Source organism: Stegostoma tigrinum, chromosome 11 (assembly GCF_030684315.1).
Source record: "Stegostoma tigrinum isolate sSteTig4 chromosome 11, sSteTig4.hap1, whole genome shotgun sequence".
Classification (NCBI taxonomy): Eukaryota; Metazoa; Chordata; class Chondrichthyes; order Orectolobiformes; family Stegostomatidae; genus Stegostoma; species Stegostoma tigrinum.
The window spans coordinates 48,103,548-48,119,858 of NC_081364.1; the positions used below are offsets into that span (position 1 = coordinate 48,103,548).

Genomic DNA, 16,311 nt, shown 5'->3' on the forward strand with positions numbered 1-16,311 from the left:
GACTACACACAGAATCTAACAGTTTTCATTCATCTGCCATCTGTCTCAAGGGGCTTCATGTCTCATATGCTCTTGAGAAACATTTTGGGATGTTTTCCTATAAGCTGTTGTCTTATTTGAGCCAGCTATCAGAACCATGTTTGTGGGAGGAATGTTTGTTAACCAACTTGATTAATAAAAGGATCAAGGGTTATGAGGAGAAGGCAGGAAAATAAGTTTGAGAAACATTGCAGCCTAGACAGAATGGCAAAGCAGGCTCGATAGACCAAATGGACTAATTCTGCTCCTATATCTTATGGTCTTATCATCTCTGGTGCTGGATGCAAAATGCATATGTCTCTGCACTTGTGAGGCCACGTATATTAGAAGGTGACGAAGCCAGTGATCTTTAGAAGAGGATACCACCCACAGCCTGAATATAGCAGTGAGAGATCCCACACAGGCCAGCAGAAGAGCCCTGGAATGATCTTGAGGCAAGGGAGGTGAGTGCTACCTTCAGTACGAACAGCAGGGCAGGGAAGGGTGAATTTACCAGGATATTTTGCTCCAGAGGGAAGTCACACCCCTCAGGCTATGTAATTCAAAATTGGCCTGTGATCAGAAACGGGAGGGTGTGATCACAGGTGAGGCGACTAGGAGGATTCAGGGGATTATAATTGAGGAGTCCCAGCCCCTGTAATTGTTCAACAATATTGAGGTTTTTGCAAGCTCTGAGGACAAGATGATGATGTTCCAATCTCTATCAACACCAGCAAAATGAAGGGGCTGACCATTGACATCAAGAAGTAGAGTGGAGTGAAGGGCATACCCCTCTCTGAATCAATGGTGCTGAGGTAGAGATGATCGAGAGCATCAAGGTCCTGGGAGTGATAATCACCAACGGTCTGTCCTAGTACACCCATGTGATGCAACAGTCTAAAAGTGCAACAACATCTCTATTTCCTCAGGAGGCTAGAGGCTAGTACAAAACTCTGGTGCGGCCACACATGGAGTATTGCGTACAGTTCTGGTCACCGCATTATAAGAAGGATGTGGAAGCTTTGGAAAGGGAGCAGAGGAGATTTACTAGGATGTTGCCTGGTATGGAGGGAAGGTCTTATGAGGAAAGGCTGAGGGACTTGAGGCTGTTTTTGTTAGAGAGAAGGTGGTTGAGAGGTGACTTAATTGAGACGTATAAAATGATCAGAGGGTGGATAGGGACAGCCTTTTTCCTAGGATGGTGACGGCAAGCACGAGGGGGCATAGCTTTAAATTGAGGGGTGAAAGATATAGGACAGATGCCAGAGGTACGTACTTTACTGAGAGAGTAGTAAGGGAATGGAATGCTTTGCCTGCAACGGTAATAGATTCGCCAACTTTAAGTACATTTAAGTCGTCATTGGACAAGCATATGGACGTACATGGAATAGTGTAGGTTCGATGGGCTTCAGATTGGTATGACAGGTCGGCACAACATCGAGGGCTGAAGGGCCTGTACTGTGCTGTAATGTTCTATGTTCTATGTTCTATCCTAGAATGGATGATTGGTCAAGTTTATGTGCATCTATGGAATTTTTTTCACTTTGTCTTGGGATCAAAATGTTTAACTGACACCAGATAACCAATATCAAAGTCAACATGTGGTCAGAAGTGTAGCAGAGTTTTAAACATCCAAAACCTCAAGACAGCATTTCTTGCTTTGGATCTACATGACTCCCATTTGATTTTAAATTGTATAAGGCTATGTTCCAAAGGGTTCAGAAATCTTTTCTTCAAATGTACTTAAACTAAAACACATCTCACTCTCTCATCCTTTAAAATCACCTTAAATTGTAATGTACATTTGTTCCAAATACAGTCACAAGAGTCGGCTTAGTGACAGCAGCAAAATCCATTGACAGCCTGTTACTTATTCTGTCCTACTCTGCTTGGGGTGGTGACTGTACTGTCAGCCAACTCAACCGTCACCACATCTATCAACAGCAGAAACGGCCTTTGATTGGAGGAGCCACATTTACCTGTATTTTGAATAATGGTCTTACAAAGGACCTCAGGTTGGTATGTGTCAGGGGAGGGTGTCACCAGGTCAACAAGCTCGATTTAGATATTCTGACTGTCAAATGATACAAAGAATCAACAACTGCATTTATTATAAATAACAGTATAAATTATTTTTATTTACACAACTTGTTACAAAACAAATAGACTATACATTTTCAAATATCGAAAGATTCTGACCCATGACATTTGTTCATGAATTATACAGCAGGCAACACAAAGTCCAGCTGATACCATAGTGACCAGGTGTGCTTGATTATGCGTACTTCTGAAACTATTCACACTTTACACAGGAGGTTGCTTTTAGAACCAGGCTCAAAATAATGAGCAAGGGAAAGATGCTTTGCTATTAGGCTTACATTCACATTTGAGATGTGTAGTGTTCTCTTCACTTATGTTTCTATTGCTTTTGTCTTTGCAATTCTTTTTATTCCTTACATTAGGTAAACCTGAATTTACAGGTCTGAGTGCCTATTTTAAGACAGTACTTCTCTCCTATGTTCAGAATATTCATCTCGGCATTTTATCTTAAAATAAATTTCATTTGAATTTGAAGTATTAGTATAGGATCCGGTCAAGGATCATTTATATATATTATATAGGAAGACTTACTCCTGAAACATTGCATTTTGTGACTGGATTAATCCACAGAGGTTTAGGAGATACTCAGTGAAATCAAAGATATTTCCTTTCCAAAAGGCACCATCACCTTCAAAATATAACCAGGATGACAATATTTACATTCTAGTATTAGATACTATGGGTCAAACTCAGAAGAACAATTAGTTTAATCAGTCAAGTTATACAGCAATAGTGCTTTAGATCTTTTCACTGTCAAAATTATTTAAAACTTGGTGCTTCAACAGAAGTAGAAATGCAAAGGCCTTTTCTTTTGGCTGGTGGTATAACCACACGTGCACACAATTACAATCAGAATTTGAAAGAAATTGATATATTTCACAATTGAAAGATTTAATCATTCCAAATTAATTTGTTGTTAAGGTTTCTCATGTTTAAATCTCAAGAATCCACAGGTGGAAAAAGCAAGCTCCTAATCAAAAACTGAACATTCAATATTTTATTAAATGCTCAATCTAAACAGTCGTTTTGAAGCAACTATCAGGCACTTTAAATTTTGACTAAAAGCTGCAAAATGAAAAGTTAAAAAGCAGTTGTTTCAGATGATGTGTCTCGGATGATTATCAAATTCAATTGTTACAGAGTGGGAGTTAGGCAACAAATGAACTTTTTTTTACAGTGAAATAGTTTTGAGGCTCTCTATTCCCCTCCCCCCATTTCCAAAAAAATAAATCATTTCACTCCCAAATTCCAAAAAATGGACAAAAGTTTTTTTATAAAAAGTGCCCCACAAATCTTATACTGTAGGTATTTTGTATTATTGGCTGGGCAGTGAATCTCTAAACAATAAGGTACTTTACTTGTTATTTATTAATTCTAAATAAATAAATACCAGATGATTTCAAAATTGTACCAAAACTGGATATAAGAAAATGACCTGTGCAAAAATACATATTTAATATGTACAGTTTTAACAAAATATGCATTCTGAAATAGGGATAGTTTCATACGTTTGTATAATCTGTTAAACAAAATTCAAAATAAAGAGTACAAAATTTGTGATACTTGGTTTGTTGAAAATTGGGGTAAGAAAACAAAGTTACAATTGATAACTGTCCCAAAGGAACAAGTAAGCTTCAATAAAAGCCAGTCTTAAAAATACCTACTTGGATGCAGAAGGTGTGCCATTTTATTACAGCAGAAAGGAGCAATTTTATTTTAGTAATTTTCATAGAAGCCTTTACAACCCATTAAGGAAATGGCATTCTTACTTGGTCACCAACTTAAGATATTGCATATGCACCAGATGGCTTCTTGAATTGTTTTTCCTGCCATTTGTTCAGTGATTTCAAGAGTAACTATACACTAGTTTTTCTATTTCTTAAATCTGTCTTTATAGAATTCATTAGATTCTCCTCAGAATCAATTAAGATAAATGTAACAGATTGTGTTAGTGTATGCTCACGTTCTCCATACTGTACACACATTATTCCTTACATCTATACTGGGGAGTAAGAGAAAGGAGCAACAGGAATAGCTGTTGCAAGCATTGCTTTCAGCTGACTACCCAATTTGTAGACAAGTAGGGAAAATGTTGAAAAGTGCCCAAATTTTCAATAAAGTGGTCATTTTAAACATGCTTTGTGGAATTCATTTGAAATCCCTGATTTTTCACATACTGACATGAAAACTCAACTGTATCCCTTTTATTAAAATCTAATCCAGAATAGTTAGGATTTCGGATATAATCTATTAGTGCAAAAATTGTGGACTACTGATAGGCCAAAAGGGGAGGGTGCAGCGTACACTAAAATCATTTCATTCTCTTACCATTTTCTAAAGGCAAGACCAAGCTGCAAATGCCACTGAACCCCAGTAGATTGTACCACATCAATGGTACAAAATTGATTAAGCAAACGTGAATACTTTTATTCATAAAGATAAAATTGTTGCATTTATACTCCAAACATGATGCAATTTTCTTTCAGGTCACCAGTCTGCTGTATTTCTAACCAGATAGCAGTTAGAATTTACACACAAAAATCTTAAAATAATCACCACCAACAAAACTCTATAGCATTTGCTGGACTTTAACTTCCCATTTGTCATTTTAATTCCACGTTTATTCTGCTCAAAAAAGCCAAGATTTGCAGATTAAACAAAAATAAAACAGTAACTTCAAAAATAACCTGACAAGTCATCACTTGGCAACTGTTTAGCTCAATTGTAGACACAGTACACACAAATCTAATGAAAAAATAAATACAACATATTTGTTTTGTGTTACAAGTTTCCAGTAGATGCCAATGGCCTTTAGAACAAAGAAATATCCCATTAACTTAATTTGTCATTACACTTATGCTTAAACTCTTGGCAGTTCTGTTCAGCAATGCACTCAGTGGAAAATTGTTTAAAAACTGCATCTTTGCATAAATCTCAGATCAGTAGTCATTCTATCACCATACCCAATATTTAATACTGATTTGAACACCTGCAACGGCCAAATTTTATCTAGATATCTATGTGAATTTAATTTAAAAACTGTCATTACAGAAGCTGGCATTTCCACAAACTTGGCTTCAGAGCCTATACAATGCTTAAATTCGGTTAACCACAGTACCTCCAGACCTGAGGAACAAGGGAAGTTGAGATAATTTCAAGGCCTCTTACAGTCGAGATGCCTGCTTTAAAAAAAAGATGTCCAGTTTCTTCCAGTAGAGCATTGGTTTTTAGGGTCGGGCCTTTGGCTGCAAAATAAATAAACGTTTGTTAACCATTACATGTTTATTGTATGAGAATGATCCATTTTTCTTAGTTTTTCAAAAGAAAACAATTTAAAAATTGTATTATTAATGCTTTTCTTAAATAAAGTTTGCAACAATTACTCCCCTTAGAAGCAACAACACTCATTCCTTTTGTCTGCAAAGCCCAACTAAGAACAATCTACTGTGAACCAAGTCAACTAGGACAAAATATCCTACCTGGCAAAAATACCGTCTTCAATAAATAATTTTGATAAACAAATGCATTATTGTGCCACATTAAAAAAAATGTACCATTACAAGTTGTGCAGAGTTACTGTGAATTGGAAAGCAGGAAGCTGGAATTTGTTTGCGAAAAAATAAGACTGAGTGATTCCTTTAAGAGGTAAAGTGCTTTTCTAAGCTTACAGATTAATACTGAAAAATGCATTTGTATGTAGCTGAAGATGTACAGCCAGTTCTTAAACTGAAATGTCAATTGGCTGTGTGATTGGAAACCTTAGGCTTGTTTTGGCAACCAGCTGGAATCAGCCAATTAAATTTATACTGATCGAAAGCATCAGATTCAAAATAAATTGGCTTTTGACAATGTTAGTGTAGGAAAATTGATGCATCATCTAAGGTACATAAGGAGAGAGTTTTTGAAAACCAGAGAGAGCAAACTGCCATCGGAAAAATAAGCATCTAGCTCTCGAAATCACTAAGCTCTCTAAGAGAGCACCATCCATCCATAAAAGGTACCACGGCACTTTTGGCTAAGAGTTCTCACAAAATATTTCACACAGAAAACATCTGACAGCCAGATCAGGTGTTTATGACTTGAGAACAACAAGAAAGGAGTGTAGACTTTGAGAGACTAAGTTTTAATTTATTTTCTTACTACTTAGGTTTATGCAAATAGGATCTGAGTTAATTGGAACAGCATACCAGTAGAATTTAGTTCAGTTCGGGAATAGTTAGTAGTCAAGGAGGAATTGTTTGGTTTATTAGTAATTGTTAATTTATTCACTGTTACAGTTAAATAAATTGCTGCTTATCACGTATCAAGTGACTGTTAGGGATTTTCTTCCATTTAACCAATATTTTTAAACAGATTACGAACGTGAGACAAACTTCTCTGGGTGTTGTGGGTTTAATTATTAGAATGGAACCTCTACACCTGCCATAACAAATTGGGGACCTGGGTTTCGGTTTAATTAATAGAGCAGCTTGAACTCATCTCTACATTAGTACCGAGTAGCAATAACCTCACCGACTAAATGCTTTTGCCTCCAGAACTACCACCTTGCAACTGTAATTCAACTTGTCAAGTTTCTACACAATTGTAGGCATTGAATTTTGCTTTTCTTGTTTCTCTTTACTTTCCATAATTTACACTAAACATCACTGGCTGTACGGTACTGCTTTTGTTAAAGATGAAGTAGTGAGAGGAAGAGGAATATTTTGTTTGATATTAAGATACAGTCCATTTAACACCTATCAATTTTAACTTCTTAATACTCGTCACTTACTTATAGTAAAGAGTTTGTTTACAATGTAGGGTAAATGAGAAGTTTAAAGTTAAATGAGTGAAAAGAGGGCAGGCCATCCTTGGGAGATTCCAAAAATTGTAAGTTGCTCCAATAGGTAAACATTATTAGTCCAGAACAGAAATTCATTAAGAAACATTCAAGACAAAATGATTTGCACAATCATAATGCAATTTTGTATGTTAAATAAAACTGATCAAACACTTAAAAAAAATTAGAAGTACTGCAGTTCACGTTTTAAATTCTCAGTATTGAAATACCTGATGGAGGAGTGTGTTGTTGGAAAGCCCTGGTGTTCCTGGGAGCACACTGTGATGTTTTGAATGAACATTGTTTACCACAGGCGATTTGGCAATCTTGTTCGATTTGTTACCACTGTTTATGGTACTTGAACCTGGTGAGCTTTTCCGCTTTTTCCCTTCCAGCTTGTCCAGTGGTGTATGTGGATGCGAAAAGCTACCATGTAAATTTACAATCTGTTCATTTGACTGATGAACAAATGGCCCTAGAGAAAGAGTGGAATCACTACTGTTCATAACAACACTCATTCGTTTAATTGACTCTGCAGGGATCCCCATTTGAAGCCCCTTTCCTGATTGGTCATGTTTGAGGCCTAAAGAGTTCATCTTGCTTGTACAATTCAGGCTGACATTGTGTGCGCTACTATGGGATGATGAGGTGACAGAGGAGTAGAAAGAAGTCCCCAAGCTTCCAGAATTCATACAGTTTTTCTTCAGAGATTCTGTGGAATGAGTGGAAGAAGAATGCAGTGGCAGCGCAGAAATATTTTTCCTTTTCTTTCCAGAACTGCTGCTGTTATTGTTGCTACTGGTGTTGCTATTACTGTTACTGCTGGTAGATGCCAGATCTTTAGGTTTAAAAGATTTGCTGGGTTTCACTTTTTGAGGTTTATTAAATACGGGTGAAGGAACTGAAGAAAGCCCAGAAGGCATCACAGAAGGTGAAGACACATGTCTAGATTGCATACAATAAGCAGGGTCCATGACGCCCAAGGCAGCAGGGTGAGCATTTAGAGTAGTTGCATATGATAGCACAGATTTACTTTCTACGGGTGACATAAATGGAGAAGAAACCAACACTGGAGGTGCCAAAGATGATGACAATGATGTAGAGGAAATAAAACCTGCAGCACTAACACTGTAATGTGACAGCGTAGAGTTTGTGCTAGTAACATGTGGGTTTGACTGTGAAGTAGGGCTATCCACTGCAGGAGGAATTCTTCTGAAAGAAAAAAAACAAATTACTTTGCTCAGATAGCATTACTTTGTAACAAGACTAACCTTTCACCATAAAGGCATCCATTCTATAAACACTTGAACCAATTTCAAATATATTACCCACTAAGGATAATACTACATCTCTTTAACACCATTAAGATTGTATTCATTTACAATTATCCAGCTATAACTAATTGGAAATTTAAAATTCATACTTTTTTGAATTTTTAACCTTAAAAAGATAACAATCCTTTGATTGAACAAGATTGTTTGATTAAACGTCACAGTTTGTTGCTTTTAAAAAAAGTCACAGTTTCACACTCCCCCTCTGTTTGCATTATCCTCAGTAATCTCCTCCAGTCCCACAACCCTTTGGAGATCCTTGTAGCATTCTTATTCTGATCTCAAGCAACACTCCAGCAGCTAAGGCCCTAACTCTGGAATTCCCACCCAATAGCAGTACCCACTTTTCCCTTTTAAGATGTACTTTGAAACCTCTCTCTTTGGTCACCTGAACTCATATCTCTAAATAATTATATCAACCTAGGCCATATAATATTCCAGTAGAGCACCTTAGATATTTTATGTTAAAAGCATTTTATAAATACAGAATGTGTGTTGGAAAACCTTCAGCCCCCAATTAGCCCACTTCTCACGAGTTCTGAGCAAGGGTCACCGGACCTGAAACGTTAACTCAGTTTTCTCCTCCACAGATGCTGCCAGACCTGCTGAGCTTTTCCAGTGACTTTTTGTTCCTGATTTACAGCATCTGCAGTTCTTTTGGTTTTTACCCCATTTCTCAGCTCATCTGGCAAAAGATATATTTATTCAGAAAGAGGATTACTCCACTTTTTGGATTTGGGTTTGGGTTTGGGTTTGGGCTTGGGCTTGTTGTGCCAGGAAATCTTCAGCAGAGTTAAACAAAAACAAGGTATTAAAATTTAAAGTATCAATCTTGGCTCAGAAGGTTGTGGATTCAAGCCCCAACATAGAGACTCTAGGACAGTAATGACCTCAATAATCTTTTAGTTGAAACTAGTCTTAGGAAAGGAAGCTGTAAAAACAGATTGAGAAGCAGCGAGTGACTATTTTGGACACAGTGACTGTAATACAGTTCAATCTAGCTTAATAAAGACTAGAAAGTAAATTAAAAGGAGATTAGGAAAGCAAAACAAGATATGCAAAAAGTTGGCAAATAAAATTAAAGATGGCATCCGAAGATGTTTTATTACATTCAGAGCAAGAGGTCGACTAAGGAAAAAGGTACACCTAACAGATGTAAATGGTAACTTCTGCTTTGAGGCAGATGATGCAGACAGGCTTCTGAATTAGCATTTTGTCGCTGTCTTCAAAAAGGAGATGGATGATATAGACATTCAAGTCAAAGAGTGTGAATTATTAGATAAAACAAGCATGGCAAGGAGGAACGTACTGGAAGAAATTGACAAGTCTTGAAGATGGATAAATTACCAGGGTTGGATGAATTGTAAGGTGATTGGTAAAAAGATTAAGTGGGGCATGAGATAAAGCTTTTTCACCCAGTCGATGATGATTGCCTGGAATTTGCCATCCCGTTTACAGTTTGAGGGGGAAAATCCTCAACTCGTTTAAAAAGGAGCCTGGATGTAAATCTGAAGCACTAAACTGTAAAGATCTGGAGTGTTGGTTTAGAATGGGTGGCTAGTTCATTCAGGTTGGTACAGATATGAATGACCTCTTTCTGTGCTGCAACTTTTCTAGGGTTTCTATCTTAAATCAAGGCCCAACCTAGCCTCTCAGGGTAACAACAAATTTCCCATGGCGCTATCCAAAGAGGAGCATGGGGTTTCCTTCTGGTGCCCTGATCAGCAGTATCCCCAAAACAATATCTAATCATCACATTTCATTACAAGACCTTGCTCTGCACATATTGGTTGCCCTGCTGCCTAACATTGCAATTTTCACTGCAAAACTGTTTATAGCTAATTATTTTTATAACATCCTGCACTCATGAAAGGTGCTATAAGTGCAAAGTTTTAAAGTAAAAGTAATCAACCATTTGTTTTATACTTACTTCCACATCTGTGAATTATGATGCTTTTCAAACATAGAGCTGAGTGCACATCGAAAGCGGTCCCATCGCCTGTCAAAGACAAAGCAGCCTCGGCCAACCTGCCGGCTTCCAAAGGTGCAAAGCTAATTTTAAACAAAAATGTTGACAAAAATTCCAACAATTAGGTTTGCAAAACACCTCATAGGTTAATTGCAATACATAAACCAAAGAAATTATAATATTTCATCTTAATGTGTTTTGAATCTAGATCAAGAGTGTCCATTTAAAGTGCAGTGATTCAGGAGCAAATTAAGATTTAGTTGCTTGTTTTGCTATGTTTTTTGTTCCCTTGCAGTTTCTATTCATTCACAATTCACCAACGTGTTCCATCAGTGCAAGTGGCCTCTGTTTAAACAAGTTTTCTTCAATAAAATGTGGTATAAAAATATCTCCATATGATTTAGAATGAAAAACCAATGGAGTTAAAACAATACTGCTGAAAGTGATTTAATACAATTTTTTTTTAAAAAAAGCAGTTTTAATAGTATTCATTCTCTAAAATGAGTTATCCAATTTCAAAATGATTTGAATGGCATAAATTAGCAGTTAATTATATCAGGGAACGTGGTCAGTGTCTCAGATGTAGAAAAAGACAAATAAATTAGACAGGATTTTTAAAAACATAGCTTTGGTGTCTTTGTGTCCAAAAAGTTTAACTTTTAGTGCATTGTTGAAGGCCTGCAAACAGGCAAATTAGTGAAAACTCCAAATAGTGAAGAACTTACCCTAGCTGCACAGCCAGCCCTGGGGGCAGGCAAGCTTCTAGCATAGAGATAATGGGAACTGCAGATGCTGGAGAATCTGAGATAACAAAGTGTGGAGCTGGATGAACACAGCAGGCCAAGCAGCATCTCAGGAGTACAAGAGCTGACATTTCGGGCCTAGACCCTTCATCAGACCATTTGTTATCTCCGATTCTAGCATAAATTGGTTTAAGCTAGTTGTTTTTATTATTATTGGAGCAGTTATGCCAATTTCAGGAGAATTATGAAGATGCAAGCAGAACTGTGTAGAATATGTGGATCCCAAGTAGATTCCATAATGCCAGTTTCAAAAAAACAAATCTAGAAAGTTAACACACAAAAACAAGCTTCATCCAGTATAAATTCATTAAGTTTTAAAAAACTTACAGCTGCTGGTCTAGGATGATGTCCAGAATAATGGCAGTCTAGTTTTTCTGCAGTTTCCTCTTTATCGTCACACTCTCCCTCATCACTGGACAACCTGGATGCAGTGTCTGATCCCACTAATGAGGGGTGAGATTCACACATTGGTGTGGTGTCAGAAGTGGTATTGCCACTGTGCTGTAATGTACAACTGGCAGGCCTGAAAAAAGTCCAATTAATGATCATTGTTGTAATCTAGTATTGTATACCACAGGTCTTTGTGTTAGAAGGGAAAAAAGGGCATGGAAACAAGTCATGGAAAGAGTTACTGTATTCAATACATTAAATTCCTTACAAATGTATCGAAGGCACTCATACATTGTAATAACTGGCATGTTAGCTGTGCTCATGCTTTCATGGTAAAGAGACTGCCACTAATACTACGGTTTTCATCATATTGAACAATACTAAAATATCACATGATGTGCAGAAATCAGAGCTTCCAAGATTGAGAACAAAGGGTAAATTTCCCAAAAAAGCACAGTAGTCATAATTTCATGCTATTGAACATCACTATACACCACATGTATTAGCAAAAATCATGCACATTATGGACATACAGAAGAGTGTTGGAACTGCCAGTTGATAAGTCCCCAGTCCAGATGGGTTTCATCTTAGGGTCTTAAAAGGGAGCTCATGGGATAATTGATCCATTTAGATTGGAAAATAGCGAATGTAACTTTTATTTTAAAGACCGAGGAAGACAGAAAGCAGGAAACTACATGCTATTAGGAAACTATTAGCTTAAGATCAGTCACAGGGAAAAGAACACCTACAGCATGCTTGCCTTCAGTCAGGGCATTGGAGGTATGCGGGAAAATATGATGGGTGCCTGGAACGCATTGCCAGTGGGGATGGTGAAAGTTGGCATGTTAGCAACGTTGAGGGCATATCTCGCGAGGCACACGAACAAGAGGCAAACTGAGGAATAGAAACCACATGTTGGCAATAAGTATCAGGTCTTAATAAGGATTAGGAATTGGCACAGACTTGGTGGGTCAAAGGGCCTGTTTCTGCTATGTTGAATTGTATTATATTGTACTAAATTTTTAAAAAATAAATAGGGCATCTAGATAAGTTCAGGACAATTAGATGAGTCAACATGGTTTGTCAAAGGAAATCATATTTAAATTAACTTATTGCAGTTCTTTGAAAAGTAACTCAAGCTCTATATAAAAGGCAGTCCAGTGAATGTTTTGTACTTAGACTCTCAGAAAGCATTTAATAGGGTACAACGTTAAAAGCTTATTGCAGAAAGCAAGAGGTTCATGGTGTTGGGGGCTACACATTGGAATGGATAGAAGATAGGCTGGCTAACAGAAAGCAGAAAGTAGGAATAGGCCTTTTTTAGGCTGACAAATTTCACAAGGAGTGTGCCACAGGGATTGGTGCTGGAGCCTGAACTCAAAATTTATATACAAATGATTTGTATGAAGGGATCAAGAAATATTGGCAGTTACATTTGCTGATGACAAAGATAAGAGGAGAAGCAAATATTGAAAAAGATAAAAATAGAATACGAAGGAATATAGATAAAGGGAGAAGCAGCAAATGGAATATAGGAAAAATGTGAACTTTCCATGTTGGCAGAGAATAAAAAAGCATATGGTGCAAAATGGTGAGACGTTGCAGAGCTCTGAGATGCAGAGAGGTCTGAGTGTCCTAGCGCATGAATCGCAGAAGGTTAGCATTAGGTACAGCAAGTAATCAGCAAAGCTAATCAAATATTGTGGTTTACTGCACAGGGAATTAAGTGCAAAAGTGGACATGCTATGCTTCAGTTGCGTAAGATATTGGTGAGACTGCATGTGGAATACTTATGGATAGATGCTAATATGTTGGAATAAGTTCAGAAAAAAACTTACTAGATTAACACCTGGTATGAGCAGATGGCTTTATCAGGAAAGGCCAGACAGGCCCATATCCTCTGGGAGAGTAGTGGAGTCAGAGGTAACTTAATTGAAACTCAAAATCCTGAGAGGACTTGACTTGGTGGATGTTAAAAGGATGTTTCCTCTTGCAAGAAAATCTTGAACTAGGGGCTATAGTTTAAAAGGGGGTCATCCAATTAAGACAGAGATGGAGAAACACTGGCCTTGCACCCCTCTCAGTGAACTAGTCTCTTTGGAATTCCCTTCCTTCAAAAAGGACAGTCCATGTAGAATCTTTAAATATTTTGAAGGCAGAATTAGATTCTTGATTACCAAGGGAACATGGGATTGAATCAGGGATGAGGGAACGTAGAGCTGAAGGTAAATTCAGTTCAGCTATGATCTTAATGAAGGGAAGAGCAGTCTTGAAGGGCAAGAGGCCTATTTGTGGTACTTGCTTGTATGCTTGCAGTCTTAAAACAATGAAATATTCAATTTAATTTAGAAATAGAAGTTGTTTCACATTAGGAAAATCTTCATCCTGTTCTAATGTCAAGCATGCAATTTTTGTGTCAGCTCATAATTCAGTTCCTGAATTGAGATTTTTTAAAAAAATTCACTCATGGGAATCACTGGTTGGTCAGCATTTATTGCTGGCTCCTTTCTGCCCGAGAAGGTGGTAGTGAGCCGCCTTCTTGAGTCACTGTAGTCCAAATATTGTAGGTTAACCCATAAAGCCCTTAGGGAGGGGATGCCAGAATTTTAATGCAGGTGATGATAAAGGAACTGCAATATATTTCCAAGTCAGGGTGATGAGTGGCTTGTAGGTGGTGCTGTTCGAAGTATCTGCTGCTGTTGTCCTTCTCGATGGAAGTGGTAGTGGGTTTGGAAAGGGGTGTCTAAGGATCTCTGGTGAATTTCTGCAGTGCACTTTATGGATAGTTAGCATTCCTGTTACTGAGTGTCAATGGTGGAGAATGTGGATGCTCGTGTATGTGATGCCAATCAAGCGGGCTGCGTTTTTCTGAATGGTGCCAATGTTCGAACGTTGTTGGAGCTGCATCCATCCAGTCAAGTGGGAAGTATTCCATCACACTTCTGACTTGTGCCTTGTAGATGGTTTACAGGTTCTGGAGTTAGATGGTGAGTGACTTGCTGCTGTATTCTTACTCCTCTGACCTGCCCACGCAGTCAACATTTATATGAGTCTAGTTGAGTTTCAGGTCAAGCACTATTATGTTAATAGTGAGGGATTCAGTGACAGTAACACCATTTGAATACCAAGGGACAGTTATTACACTGTCTCTTATTCAAGGTGGTCACTGCCTAGCAATGATCCGAATTTTACTTATCACTTGTCGGCCCAAGCCTGAATATTGTCGTCTCAATCTTGCTGCATTTGAACATCGACTGTTTCAGTATCTGAGTAATTGCAAATGGTGCAGAATATTGCACAATCAGCAAACATCCCCACTTCTGACCTTACGGGTGCGGTGGGGCAGGGCAGTGGGAAGCGGGAGTCATTGATGAAGCACCTGATGATGGTTAGCCCTAGGACACCACCCCAAGGAGCTCCTGCAGAGATGCCCTGGAGCTGAAACGACTTTCTAGAGACAATATGTTCCTGTTAGTGTGAAGGGCAAGGGTGGTTGGTCTAAGGAATGCTGGATGACTAGACAAAGTGAGGCTGTAACCAAGAAAAAAGGAGGCATATAATCAGGTATACACAGCAGGGATCGAGTGAATTGCTGTAAGAGTGTAAGGGCAATAGGAGTATAGTCAAGAGGGACATCAGGAGGGCAGAAAGGGGACATGAGATTGTTTTGACAAGTAGGGGTAAGGAGAATCAAAACAGATAAATGAGTAACTAGAGAGACAGACAGAAAAGAGCCCTTTAAATACCAGCTAGGTTACTTATGTGTGGACCTGCAGGAGATGGGTCAGATACTAAATAACTATTTTGTATTAGTGTTTACTATGGAGAAGCATATGGAAGCTACAGAACTTGGAAATAAACAGTAAGACATGAGTTTGCTCGCTGAGCTGGAAGGTTAGTTTTCAGACATTTTGTCACCATTCTAGGTAACATCATCAGTGAGCCTCCGACGAAGCGCTGGTGTTGTGTCCCGCTTTCTATTTATCTGGTTAGGTTTCCTTGGGTTGGTGATGTCATTTCCTGTTGAACCTCAACCTGAGCTACAAAATCTTCTCAAAACTCGATAAACAGTAAGAGATAGTAAGAACTGCCAATGCTGGAGTCAGACATAACAGCGTGGAGCTGGAAAAGCACAGCAGGCCAGGCAGCATCTGGCGAGCAGGAAAGTTGGTGTTGCAGATTGGGACTCTTCTTTATATTATTTAAATAAACAGTGATATCTTCAAGAGTATCTATATTACAGAGGTAGTGGTGTTAGACATCTCAAAAACACAAATGCAGATAAATCCCCACGTTCTGATTGTGCATACCCCAGAACTCTGCAGGATACCAGGGATGTGATTGCGAGGTCCCTTGGAGGCTTTTGTTTCATCAATAGCCACAGGTGAGATGCTGGAAGACTGGAGGTTAGCTAAAGTGGTGCTATTATTTAAGAAAGGCAATAAAGGAAAAGCCAGGGAACCACAGACCAGTGAGCCCAACATCAGTGGCAGCTAAGTTGTTAGAGGGGATTCTGAGGGACAGGATTTACATGCATTTGGAAAAGCAAGGGATAGTCAACATGTGTGGGAAATCATGTCTCACTAACTGGAAGTATTTTGAAGAGGTGACAAAGATGACTGATGAAGGCAGAGCAATGGAAGCTGTCTATAATGGACTTCAGTAAGACACTCAACAAAGGTTCTCCATGGTAGAATGGTTAACAAGGTAGATCATATGGAATACAGGGACAGCTAGCCATTTGGATACAAGATTAGCTTGACAGTAGGAGTCAAAGGGTGGTGGTGGTGGAGGGCTGCTTTTCAGATTGGAGCCATGTGACCAGCACTCTGCCAGAAGGATTGGTGCTGGTCAATTGCTTGTCATCATTTACGTGTGTTT

The 16,311-nt window shown here is 38.3% G+C and overlaps 1 protein-coding gene across 2 annotated transcripts in view; it reads right to left on the minus strand.

Moving 5' to 3' along the window:
• Window positions 1–2,189: 2,189 nt before the first annotated feature.
• Window positions 2,190–16,311, minus strand: part of LOC125460346 (ataxin-7) — a 144,343-nt gene continuing 130,221 nt past the window's right edge. Inside the window, exons 8-11 of one of the 2 annotated variants that reach the window (XM_059649936.1) lie at window positions 11,368–11,563; window positions 10,199–10,320; window positions 7,168–8,146; window positions 2,190–5,363 (exon numbers count right to left, since the gene is read on the minus strand). In XM_059649936.1, coding sequence (XP_059505919.1) covers window positions 5,346–5,363; window positions 7,168–8,146; window positions 10,199–10,320; window positions 11,368–11,563 — 1,315 coding nt within the window. In that variant the 3' untranslated portion in view covers window positions 2,190–5,345. Of the gene's footprint in view, window positions 5,364–7,167; window positions 8,150–10,198; window positions 10,321–11,367; window positions 11,564–16,311 lie in introns of both variants that reach the window. The other variant, XM_048547740.2, reaches the window with a different exon arrangement.